The sequence below is a fragment of the Chanos chanos genome, chromosome 8 (assembly GCF_902362185.1).
Source record: "Chanos chanos chromosome 8, fChaCha1.1, whole genome shotgun sequence".
NCBI lineage: Eukaryota > Metazoa > Chordata > Actinopteri > Gonorynchiformes > Chanidae > Chanos > Chanos chanos.
In genome coordinates, this window is record NC_044502.1 from 26,615,803 (window position 1) to 26,628,089 (window position 12,287).

At 40.8% G+C, this 12,287-nt stretch overlaps 2 protein-coding genes across 2 annotated transcripts; both read left to right on the forward strand.

The window, feature by feature from the left end:
- Window positions 1-1,943: 1,943 nt before the first annotated feature.
- On the forward strand, window positions 1,944-4,222 carry alkbh6 (alkB homolog 6). The gene is made up of 6 exons (XM_030782611.1): window positions 1,944-2,228; window positions 2,380-2,448; window positions 2,737-2,797; window positions 2,954-3,105; window positions 3,329-3,427; window positions 3,943-4,222. Exons 1-6 carry the CDS (start codon window positions 2,175-2,177, stop codon window positions 4,210-4,212), a joined length of 705 nt encoding a protein of 234 aa, XP_030638471.1. The 5' UTR covers window positions 1,944-2,174; the 3' UTR covers window positions 4,213-4,222.
- A 972-nt stretch (window positions 4,223-5,194) lies between these two features.
- Window positions 5,195-11,002, forward strand: capns1a (calpain, small subunit 1 a). The gene is made up of 11 exons (XM_030781401.1): window positions 5,195-5,276; window positions 6,089-6,162; window positions 6,677-6,713; window positions 7,031-7,123; window positions 7,757-7,814; window positions 8,071-8,135; window positions 8,771-8,839; window positions 9,197-9,275; window positions 9,655-9,771; window positions 10,316-10,374; window positions 10,510-11,002. Exons 2-11 carry the CDS (start codon window positions 6,116-6,118, stop codon window positions 10,534-10,536), a joined length of 651 nt encoding a protein of 216 aa, XP_030637261.1. The 5' UTR covers window positions 5,195-5,276; window positions 6,089-6,115; the 3' UTR covers window positions 10,537-11,002.
- Window positions 11,003-12,287: the final 1,285 nt, after the last annotated feature.

A 12,287-nucleotide genomic window follows, 5' to 3' on the forward strand; every position in this document is an offset into this window, starting at 1 on the left:
GAGGCTCTCTGTCAGCGTTAGCTGCAGAGTCTGTGTGTTTGGTTCCGGCCAGAGGATTCCAGAATAAAGTCACTTCAGGCTTTGCATCTTTAGCTGAAGGCTTGTAGTCAGACAAATGAGTAGTACTAAGAAAAGCCTTTGTGTTCTCAGTTTGTATCTGGGTCCAGGAGGGTCTTCGCTTAGCTCTTAGTGCTGGGAGCATCATTGTCGAAAGATTAATAGTTCTGGGCGGCTGGGCCACGAGCAGTTGAGGAGTTTGGGATTATTGAATTTTGAATGTAGTCTCAGTGCGCTCTATCTTGTTCCCCTTTCACATGGTTGTTACTGCTGCTAGCAGTTGATATGAAGTTACTAAATAATCTTAAATCAAGCAATAAATCAATGCCACAACAATACGTGTTACAGGAGCATATCAAAAATCAATAACACATTTTGTTAACTGTTTGTTTGTTTACACTGGCATGGTGATATACCCTGTGACTAAGTGCACTGTAGATCCATTGTAGTGCTATGTATATCCCTGAATTTCAGGCCACTATCAGGATAACAGTATCAAACCATATATCAGTATGCACTGAGTGCTATGCCTCTTGCTTTGCGGAGGATGGAGGAGGTTGACCTGGGTCGGGGGTGGGGGGCTCAGACTCACACAGAGGTGAACTAGCCTCAGGTCTGGTTTGTATTAACATTGACAATATGGTGTGTTTTGGGCCATATCCAGATTGAGAGATTTGGGAATACAGGTATGCTTTTTAAATGTCCCAGCTGTGTTCACAGTATAGGGATTCATAGCAATGAAAAAAATGGACACTCAAGCTAAGCAGACTCTTGTATGATCAAATGTAAAGGTTTTTATTAAGTAGTTCAGAGATTAAAGATCTGATCAAGTTATTTATACAGAGAAAATGGCAAGAAATGTGAGATATGGGGTACAGGCATCAACAAAGGATACTGAATGTTGTTGGACTAGAAAGGAGAGGCATGGAGGCAGGGGTCAGGAGGTCATACTTATATGTTCCTGATTAGATCTTATTGGATTACACCACTCATTATATTTGACTGGGAAACACGACACAAGACTGCAAGCATTCTTGGGGGTATTCTAAGTACGTGGTTTAGTGACTAACCCAGATAAGTTAACTCAGAGTAAGTAGTAAACCTCCTAATATAAGAGCCCTGTGGTTTTGTTTCAATAGGAGAATGAAGCCATAGGGCTCTACTATTAGGAGGTTTACTACTTTCTCTGAGTTAACTTATCCGGGTTAGTCACTAAACTACGTACTTGGAATGCCCCCCTGGACACTCAGTAACTGTTAAATGTTCTGAAATGTAAAGCTTATGACAGAGTCAAATGCATATTCAAGTTACATCAAAGATCAAAGGAACAGGTCTTTGGAGGGTTTATTAGGGTTAAGGTGCACATTCAAATTAGGCTCAGCTTCAAAAGAGCTGTTTGAAATATTTTATGAAAATACGTAAAACGACATAATGACATGGTTTTAGTGACTGATTTAAGTGATGCCCACATCACTGTGTCCCTTTGTTTTGACTGTATTTTTGTTCTTGTGTTTGTGTTGTCACGCAGTGACTTTTGTTGCACTAGCCCTTGTTCTTTTTATTATTTTTGTTTATTTGTGATGAAAGCAACCTACTGTTCATTGACTTGTGTTTGTTAATAAAGAAACCCAAACCGTGTTAATGTGTTGCTTTCATAAGCTATTTTGAAGAGCGCCCTTTTATAAATTCATATGCTCGGCACAGTTTCCTTCGTTACCGTTCGGCACGGGGACAGACAATCCTCATCTGTCGCCACTGCACACTCCAATTCAGTAGGTGGCGGTAATGCACGTAACAATGGTTACGGCCACCATACAACACGTAGAACAAGAAGAAGCGGAAGAATGCGTACTGTATGTTATCCCATGGAGAAATTGTCAGGGCAATATTTTCTCTCACCTCTGACTGAGTCAGCTTGTTGAATAAGTGGCCAAATTACAACTCTGATGCGCATGGAGTGGAAGTTTTATATGTGTTCATTGAATTTATTAAATGTTATCCCAGGCCGCGTTTAATGGACAGATGTTCAAAGTCACAACTGGCACGATCCACTGTCAGCGCTTATTTACATTTGTTAAACGCCGATAAATAACCGTATTCCTACGACACCTTGCGGCATGGCACATCCCAGCCAGATTTCAGATGAATTGGAGAAGTACATCCTGAAAAATGTGAGTTTCTTTCGCGTCCGAGCTGTTTTCAGGTCTCTTTAGTATATAAATATGCTTAGATTATTAAAGTATATTGTATCCACAGCTGTTCGTTACAATAATTATGATATTTTAAAATAAGCTATGTGTATTTTTGTCCTTCTGCCAATAGGCACCACCTACTGTATACTACATACCTGACTTCATAACTGAGACGGAAGAGGAATATCTTTTACAACAGGTAGAAATCATAGACAACATAAATGAATTGCCAGGATATAAACGATAAACTGAGGCCAAAACTGCCGAAATATTTTTATTTTTTTATAAATGGAATGCTACAGCAATTTAAATTTTGCTCTGGTGTGGTAGAGCAGTTGAGTGGTTCCATTCTGAATAACATCTTTGTTATTGTCCATTTTAATTAAACGGTTCAGTCACTGGAACCTTATAGTTGCTATTACTTACCATGCAAATCACTGGTCATGGTATTATTCTGGCCCTTTCCACCAACCTGTCCATGTTCTAGGTGTACAATGCCCCAAAACCAAAGTGGACACAGTTGTCTAGGAGGAGACTACAAAACTGGGGTCTGTGTTTTTGATGTTTGTACAAATTTGTGCATGACATTATTTTAATGATTTATTTTATGGTCTGAAGGATACTTCTAAAAAACTTGTGAAAAGTTGCAAATCTGTGTTTTGCCATAGACAGATAGGTGAACAGAATGCTTTGTCGCTATACAGGTGGATTGCCCCATCAGAAGGGAATGTTTGCAGAGAAGCTTCCTGATTGGTTGCTCAAATACACAGAGAAAATATCAGCCCTCGGTGCATTTGCTGGGAAGACAGCAAATCATGTGTTGGTGAATGAGTACAAACCAGGGGAAGGTATTATGGTAAATATGTTTTATGGTAAAATGCATGAACGAAATCTTAATGTACAGAGAGAACAAGGAGTGCTATAAGGATTAAGAACCAATTTTGCTTTCACTTTCTCTTTCTCTCTCACACCCCACATCTCTTTTCACTTTCATTATTTTCCACCCTCCATCTTACTGTCCTTTTCCAACCCCCACCTCTCTCCATCTCTCTCTCTCTCTCTCCCTCTCCATCTCTCAGCCTCATGAGGATGGGCCAATGTATCACCCCACAGTGACCACCATTAGCTTGGGCTCACACACATTACTGGACTTCTACAGACCTATCAGTCAAACAGAGGTACAGTGTGAAAACCCATCCCGACTTCACTGAAAGCAAACCTCACTATTCTCATGTTATTATTCATGCAGATAAATCTTTTTTTTTTTAAACAAAACTCTTCCTAAAGGTAATAGCATAATTAATAAAAGTTTATAATGGAAGCAAATAATACCACACTTCTTAGTGAATACATCTGATAAACACATCTCATGTTCAAATCCTACATTCTCTGGAGCTCCATAAGATAAACATTACTCACTCCGTTATTAGTGTCTTGGAAATGAGTGACCATGCTTGCCAGGTAAAAAGAAATGACCACTTTAAAATGTTTAAATTTGGCAGTTAGCTTAGCATTCCTGTCTTGCTTTGGAGTTTTAGTGTACAAACTTCAGTGTGGCCTATTTGGTAACTGCATGAAACAAGAGTTTAGGAATAAGATGAGGCTGTCCAAATTGTGGTGTAGAAGTAATTGTTTCCATCCTTTCTTCCTACTCCTCTCTCTCTCTCTCTTTTTCTGTCTCTATCCCTCACAGTTGGAAGTCCCTCAGACAGAGGAGAGTCGCTATGTGCTGTCATTGTTGCTACAGCAACGAAGTCTGCTGATCTTACAGGGTGATATGTATGAGCGTTACCTCCATGGCATCCGCGAGGTCATCACAGATACCCTGACGGACAGTGTAGCTAACCTCTCCTGTGCAGGCGGTCACGCGGGGGATGTTTTACCCCGGGGCACAAGAGTGTCCCTCACCATTCGACACGTCCCCAAAGTTATCCGAGCACCTCTGATGCTTGGCAGGAAGTGACACTCACACAGACTCATGTCCCATCAATAAAAGAGAAAGAATCCTAGGATATTCTCACTCTTCATTGTCTGTGTCATTACTCTTTTTCTCTGCATCTTGTTTTTCTGGTATCCACACTCCCACTCACATTGTCCAGATCTATTAGTCATAACACTTAAAGAGGTGATTAGAACTGAAGAGTCTGTATAAATGTTTGGTTTTTTTTCCTGAGGAAGTGTGCTGCTTTATGGTAATTGGTATAGTTTACTGTATTTATGCTAATAAACATGTATAGTTAATCTAAAAATTCAATGGGGGATGTATCTCAGTGATCATACTGGATTTGGTTCTCCTCTTAGACTAAAGACAGAGCTGTTTTTCATGGCTGCTCTCTCTTTCTTTACACTTAAATTTCTAAGATCTGATCTAACTGGTTTTACCAGTCAGGTTCTAACTTCTACAAACTTCAATCATATTGTTTTTAAATGTGGTTTCACACACAGTCTGCAGTGAATCACATTTCTGATGATAACCTTTACTCCTGCTAACTCCTGCCATCGAAGAATCACCTGTGCATATTCAGATTGCCATGGAAACCAGTGTAAGGAAGGTACCCCACAACAATTTGATGAAACTGCTGTTCAAATTCTGAGTGGTATCGTGCAAATATGATTTGGCCCGCCTCACGCCTGGCCGACTGACGCTAGAACCAAGCAGATGTTTTTGTCTCCAAGTTGTCTCACCAATGATTTTTTTTGTCTTAGACATGTCTTTTTTGCCTTGTGTATTTTATGATGTGCCGTCTTCCACAGTTTGCAGAACATTCTCTGTTTTCTGTTCACCGCAGATTAAAACGAGCGTGCGAAAAAAGGATTAATGATTTAAAGTCGTTTAACATGTATTACAAGAGTTTGCGGGTAATTTGCCGTAGCTTCCTAGTGCCTGACTTGGGGAGCATGCTCCATAGGATGGTCCCTCCCAGCGTTGCAAGCGAGGTTACGCAGTTCCACCTTGCTTGTTTATGACGGCATTCTTTTTCCTTGTAGGCTGAGTCGCGTACTATCCCTGTCTAATTGCCAACGTTTGTAAGTATTTTTGATTTTTCAATACAGTTCTTTCAACTCATGGTCAAACGTTAACTATAATGCAACTTTTACGAATGCTACCGATAATTAAATTGTAATTTTTACAGTGGTAAATTAGCAGAACCCCGCAAGCTAGCCGAACAGGCCAATTAGCTTAGCATTCCTGTCTTGTCTCGTCTAAAGGCTTTAGTTTACAAACTTGAGTGGCTGCACTTCGTTTGAAACCTCACATCAAAATAAAAAGTAGACAGCTGTCGAAATTCTTCGAAACCTCCACTTCGTCAAGTTCGTTGACAAAAGCCCGCATGTTACCCCATAACTCGCGTTGGACTAGAGTGAAAGTAAGATGGTAACGTTAGCAGATGCAGCTGTTATTCGTCTCAGAGTATGTCGCTGTTTTTGGAACTTTGGGCAAAAAAACCTAGCAGAACTAGCGGCTGTAGCAGTTGTCCTGAGTGCTACTTAAAGTTTGAATAAAAGGCTATGCAAATATCTCTCTCTCGTTTGTCTGGTTCGCATTATGTTTAGGGATGAAGGAAATGTCTGGAGTGGGTGTGGCAGTTTTTACTAGCCAACGCCTATGAACTTGTTAGGCTTGAGTAGTTCTAGGAATCCGCATACTTGGAATATCTTGTTTTATACAGAAACTTTGTAACGACGAGGACAGACGGAGGTATTTCTCGAGACAGCAGTAAGAACTGACAGATAACGCTTGCGGTCAATTTGCAAATATTCTCTACGCGTAGAGGCAATGCAAAACCAGTTCAGTGTAGGATGCAGTACATAACTTCGTTTTTCTATTTCTCTTGCAGTAATTTGATCAGCTCAGTCCAACCAAAATGTTTCTGGCCAAGAAACTCATCGGAGGCATTATTGATGTGGTCAGGTGAGTGAGTGTTTAAGAGTCGGTCGGTCTGTTTTTTGGTATGGGAATGGTTGTCAGCGTTATTTCTGACAGCATTGTGTGTGTTCCTCCTCTTCTAATTTTTTTTACAATTATAAAAGTGTAATATCTTTAAGGTTCCGAGACGGTCCCTAATCTGTAACTGGATTACATCATCATGAATGTTTCAGCAATTTATGTGCTAACATAGGTGTTTGGTCACCAAAGGACTTTGGGATGAATTAATCCATGATTTGTTTTGTGTGCGAGTCAATGTCTGTGTTTACACACCTGAATTCTAATGGGTCTGGAAAGGGAGTGCAGGTTGTACGCCGTGTGTATTTATGCATGCATAAATGTGGATGTGTGGCAGTATTGGTGGAGAAAATATCCTAGGTTGTAGTACTCAGTTCTGCCCTCAGGAAGAACCCACACATATGATTCTAATTTGCTCATGGTCTTCGTACTTTACAATGTCATTGATTTTTTTTTGACTTACCACCTCCTGTTTCCACAGTAACATCGACCCAGGCCAGTTTGTACCCTCTGATCCTGTGAGTGACAGCTACCTCATTATGTTATGCACTAGTGCACCAGTCTTAATTGCACTAAATTTATTTAACCTTACAGTTTAAAAGCTTTCTTAACAGACAGCGTGTCTCAACTCACCCAAAGCTCAGCACAAACACTTAAAAAACATTACAACTGTGCTTCACAAAAGTCTACCCACAGTAGGAGGTTTCTGTTTGCTCGAGTTAGCACAAGTATCAAAGTATAGGTTGAGTTCTTCATAGATTGTTTTGATATGAAAGTGTTACTGTATTTGATATGAAAGTATAATTGTGGTATTGTGGTGTATTGTTCCCCATAGCCTCCTCCACGCAGGCCACTTGCCTATGCCGAAGCACACGAGAGTGATGAAGAGCGGCAATTCCGTAAAGTCTTTCAGCAGCTTGCCGGAGACGTGAGTCCAGCTTTACGCTCATGTTTCTCAGATAGGTCTCAGTGATATCTCAAATGTTTCTCCTGGAGATTTCAGTTTGAAATTCCAACGCTGTTCAGATCAACATTTTCTGTGAACTTCAAATGCCAGTTAAAGATCTGAATCTGCGATTCTTGTCCTTGAGTCTGTTGATCAACTCGTATTACCGGAATTAAAAAAAGAAAAAAAAAAGAACCTCAGCACAAATATTGCTACAGTAGCCTCCCTGCTGGCATACATACAGAGCCGTAACACACACCAGTTTTCTGGCAGCACCGCTGCTCATTGCCAAGACCCGGCTAAGATGTTCCAGTATGCTGCATCACATTCTGTTTTACAGCGGTCTATAAGTTGTCTAAACATTGGAATATCTCAGCTATGTCAAATATGACCAGACATGCGGTTCAGTGTTATACTCTCTCTTGATCTGTCATTTGCATGGAAAAGCTACATGTCCTGTCATGTTTACTAGTTGTGCTAGCATGGTCTTGCAGAGTCTACAAATGATTTTGGTTTTTATGCTACTGACTGAAGTCGGCACACAGCCCTGGTGCTGTAGAAACTCTGTTGTTTAATGTGTTATAATCGGAGCACTGATGTATTTCTGTGTACCAGGATATGGAGGTGAGCGCGAATGAACTCATGAACATCCTCAACAGAATCCTTGGCAAACGTAAGCCTCTGAGCCTCCGAATGTGTGCTCACTTTGTGTTTGTGTGTGTGTGTGTGTGTGTGTGTGTACATGGTCATCTATGTTTACTTGCCTGGAGACGTGTTTGTGTGGGTATGGGAGTGGATCTGGGTCAATGTGTGTCTGCTTACATATTTTGATATATATATATATATATGATATGCATGTGTGTTTGTGGTTTTGTGTTAACTTGCTGTAGTTCCTTTATATCATGTAATAAATACTTAATTTGTTGTAGATTCTGATCTGAAGACAGACGGCTTCACCATTGAGTCCTGCAGAAGCATGGTTGCTGTTATGGATGTATCCTTTTCTCACAGCCTCCTGCACTGGACACATTTAAGAGGAAGAGACTGTACAACACAAGATACCACAAGAGATGCATTGCCTTATGCTTACCCTCCTGTTAAACATAAACGTCATTCAAAATCAACATGATTTTGTCTGCTGAAAGACTTCTTTCTCTCTCAGGCATGGGAGACACCGTGCTAATCTCAGTTTGGGGCTTTGCCTACGTTGACTGTTTAATCTGTAGCTAGATGAAGTACCGCCCTGCCTTCTGATACGATTTGTTAATGGTAAACAGCACTGTTTGATCACATCTCCCCACAGCACCCCCAGAGATAATGAAGTGTAGCATTATAAGAGTCAGACATTAAGAATTGTGCCTAAAGTATGTATCATACTGGGATCTGTATCTATGCGTGTACTTTCCTCATAACTCTGTAACTGCTAACAATTGCTGGAAGGAAGGACTAGGAAATGAGATGTGGAAATGTGTTTATCTTGAATTGTTGTAAACAACAGTAATACACCCCTCCACTTCCCCCACCACCACTGTTTTTTCTTTGCTTTTTCTATCAGTCTTTCCCCTCGTTCCCTGGAAATGAACTAACTCAGTCTGTGAAAGTGGTTGAACTTAATTCTTTTCCTCTCAGAGCGACAGCACAGGCAAACTGGGCTTCCACGAGTTTAAACATCTGTGGAACAACATCAAGAAATGGCAGGTGAGTCCAGACGCCACTCTTGGCCCTTTTTTCCTCCGGGACTTAAAGCAGTGTCTGTCAGCTTAAGACAGGACATCTCGACTGGACCCCACCTGTTTCAACTTATCTACTCTTCCCTAGGCCCTCTGCATTTTGGGTCTTGGCATTAGCCAAAATGTGCAAATGTGCAAACTTCAAGTCCCTTTTAAATCATCATAACCATGCAAAACTTAATCAAGATCTTAAGATGGATCCTCCCTGTATTGTTTATCTGTTTATGTGAGTGCGTTTGTTCCATGTTGCAGGGTGTGAAGAAATCTGCTCTCTGTGTCAAATTCTCTGCTTAAATCTCTCTGTCTCTGTCTCTCTCTGCTGTAGGGTGTGTATAAAACTTACGACACAGACCATTCGGGTGTGATCGGAGCAGATGAATTGCCCAACGCTTTTAGAGCTGCAGGTACCCACCCATGTCACTTAATCTTCTGACCTCAGCCAAAACTCTGACATGAAGTCGGTCATCACACATCTGTTTGTTCTCCCTTTATCCGTTGATAGTATGTGCTCGTCATGCGGGAGCACACAAACAAAATCCATTTCTCGGTGAACTTGGTAATCATGTTACATATATTTATAAGTCACTTCATCCTTTTTAAAAGACTGCTTTGCCCTCATTGGATGTCATGTGTATCTGTATTTGCATTGGCTGCCGTGGCCTAGCTTTGTACTCATTTGTTCTGTTATCCTGTGTTCTGTTAAACTGTATGTCAATGTTTGGAAGTGGGGCCGTGTACCTTTGCTCCCTGTGTTCTGACTGGGTCTAATGTTTTATCATCCAGGTTTCCCACTGAATGACCAGCTCTTCCAGATGATCATCCGCAGATATAGCGATGAGGACGGAAACATGGACTTCGATAACTACATCGGCTGTCTTGTGAGATTGGACGCAATGTGTCGTGAGTACATAGTCTTTTTTTGTGAAGTTCCACACCACGTGGTTTCCACACTAAGCAGGAAACAGAATACCAGGGATTCACTAGCCCCATTCCCAGATGGTAAAATGTTCTCCGTACATCCCCTTTCTTCCTGAAAATTGCTTCCAATATAGATTTGGGTGACTGAAGGCAACTGTCAAGACGTCTCGTTTCCATCTGGTCTTGGTAAAGATCTGCACAAGACAGGAATGGAGTGGTTGTTTAGAATGTAACACTAATTCACTTGCTTTCATGCCTTTCAGTCAAGCTCTGCTTTGGTTCTCATCTTGAAGGACTGGATAGGTGGTTGTTCCACAAATAGATATAGAGGAGTTTGTTTTTTCACTTGTCAGAGTTCTGAGAGAGGGTTTGGAATGGAATGGAATAACTTGTGTGTGTGTGTGTGTGTGTGTGTGTGAGTGTGAGAGTGAGTAACTCATGAGTCATTTAGTCAAAACAAAAGAAATTTCACTTGGTCTTGTGATGTAAAATAAAAGCGCTCATCTAGTCAAACCCACTATTCCAGGTGCCTTCAAAACCCTGGACAAGGACAGCAATGGCACCATCAGAGTCAACATCCAGGAGGTATGACTTTGACAGATTTATGTTACAGATTTAGAGGTTACATGCACCATTTACATTTAGCTTTCATAAACAGTTCTCTGTAACTACATCATTCTGTTAAGTAACGTTGGGTAACATAACCTCCTCTCTCTGCAGTGGCTCCAGCTAACAATGTACTCGTGAGCAACAGAACGTCCGCACTGATGCCAAGACCATCAAGCCAATGCATTTTTGCAACCCAATCAAAACTCTTGCACGTCTCTGGCAGAAACATTGTTTTTTATAATGTTAGCTTCTTCATGTTACATTTTTAGTGCCATAAGGACTTGCTTTTGTTACCTTTTGGTGTTTTTTTTTGCTTTCTTTCTTTTTTTTTTTTAATGACACAGCAACTTTTAAGGTAGCGAAATACCTACCATGAGTAACAGCTAGACTCTCTCACTCGAGCCCCCCCAGATAATCACAGCAGGGTACACAGCACAAAGTAATAATTACTAAAACAAATGTCATCGCTACGTCAAGCCATCGGTGCCCAGCAGTGGGCAGCAACTACGTCGAGGTTGCTATGAAAAAAAAAAATACAGTTACTGTCTGTGGAATGCTCACTGTTATATTTTTACTGAATAAATGAAAGAGTCATAACCTGTAATTTGTCTGTCATTTATACTCAACGTATGTCTATATATGGACTTAAAATTGAAGATTTGTAAGTCTTGTAATATTCAGCTGTTCCCTGGTTAACCATTTTATACATGTTACAGATTTACAGACTACTAAATAATATATATGATGTAGATTGAAGCTTTTAAAATATTTGTAAAATTAATCTTAAGCTCATAACTACCGGTTGCTTTAAGAAGTCTCTCTCAGACCGAAGCAGCAAGAACTAGCTAAACTCGTGGCTGCTGTTACACTCATGAGGTTAGGTATGCAACAGCGCCATAGCTCATCTGTTGTGGTCAGTGTCGGTACTGCACCCAGTCTGTGCCATGGAGAGCTTAGAGGGTGGGAGACATACGGAGCCTGCGCAGCGCATGCTGCTGCGTACGAAATATCTGGGTTTATATCCGCAACGCAGATGGTCACAGTTGTTCTACTTCAAGGTAAATTTAAAAGGTGACTGTTGTTTATGGGGGTTAAATGACTTTGGGCTCATTAAGGTGTGGCTGGAGTTATGGAACTAGCAAGCAGAGTATGTGCTCTTATGGCAGTATATAGTGACTCTTTCCTAAATAGCTAGTTAGTTAGCCAGACAAGACAACTTATTGTTGAAATTAAAACAACGTAGCCATGGTGCAAAATAATCAGCGGAATTGTTGAACTCTTTCATGCTCCGTCACAACGTATGGTTCAGCGTGAAACATTTTAACACATAGTGTTGACAGTATATGTGCATGCCTCGATTTGTTCATGTTGTGTTTTATTGTAGCCAGCTAACGTTAGCTAGTTTTGTGTAGCTAGTCCAAACCAACTATAATGGCGCTCTGTCGCGCGAGGCTGCATGCTTACAACTGCCCTCGCGTGAGGTGAGGTGCAACGTAGTTACACAAAGACACAGTAGAACTTGGACGTCGGGAGAAAACGAACGAATGAATGAGTTTTGCTGTTAATGCTAAAACTCACCAGCTACACAGTGCATCTTCGGATTTGAATGATGTCCCGTTCCCTGGCTTTTGAAGCTTTAATCATGGTGTTAAATTGAGATATACTGTATAAGAAACAGTATGAAGAGGTTCCCGAGAGCATTGTACAGCTAAACTTGAGCGATTCAACTTACTGAACAAAGATATTTCAAAAGAGCATAATTTTAAAGGCAGATAAACATACTTGTCGTATGAAAAGGAGTTCTAGGTCAGATGTTGTCCGTTCGTCCTTTTTTTCTTTGTGTGTGTGAGAGAGAGAGAGAGCAAACCACAGTATACTAACTGTAACCA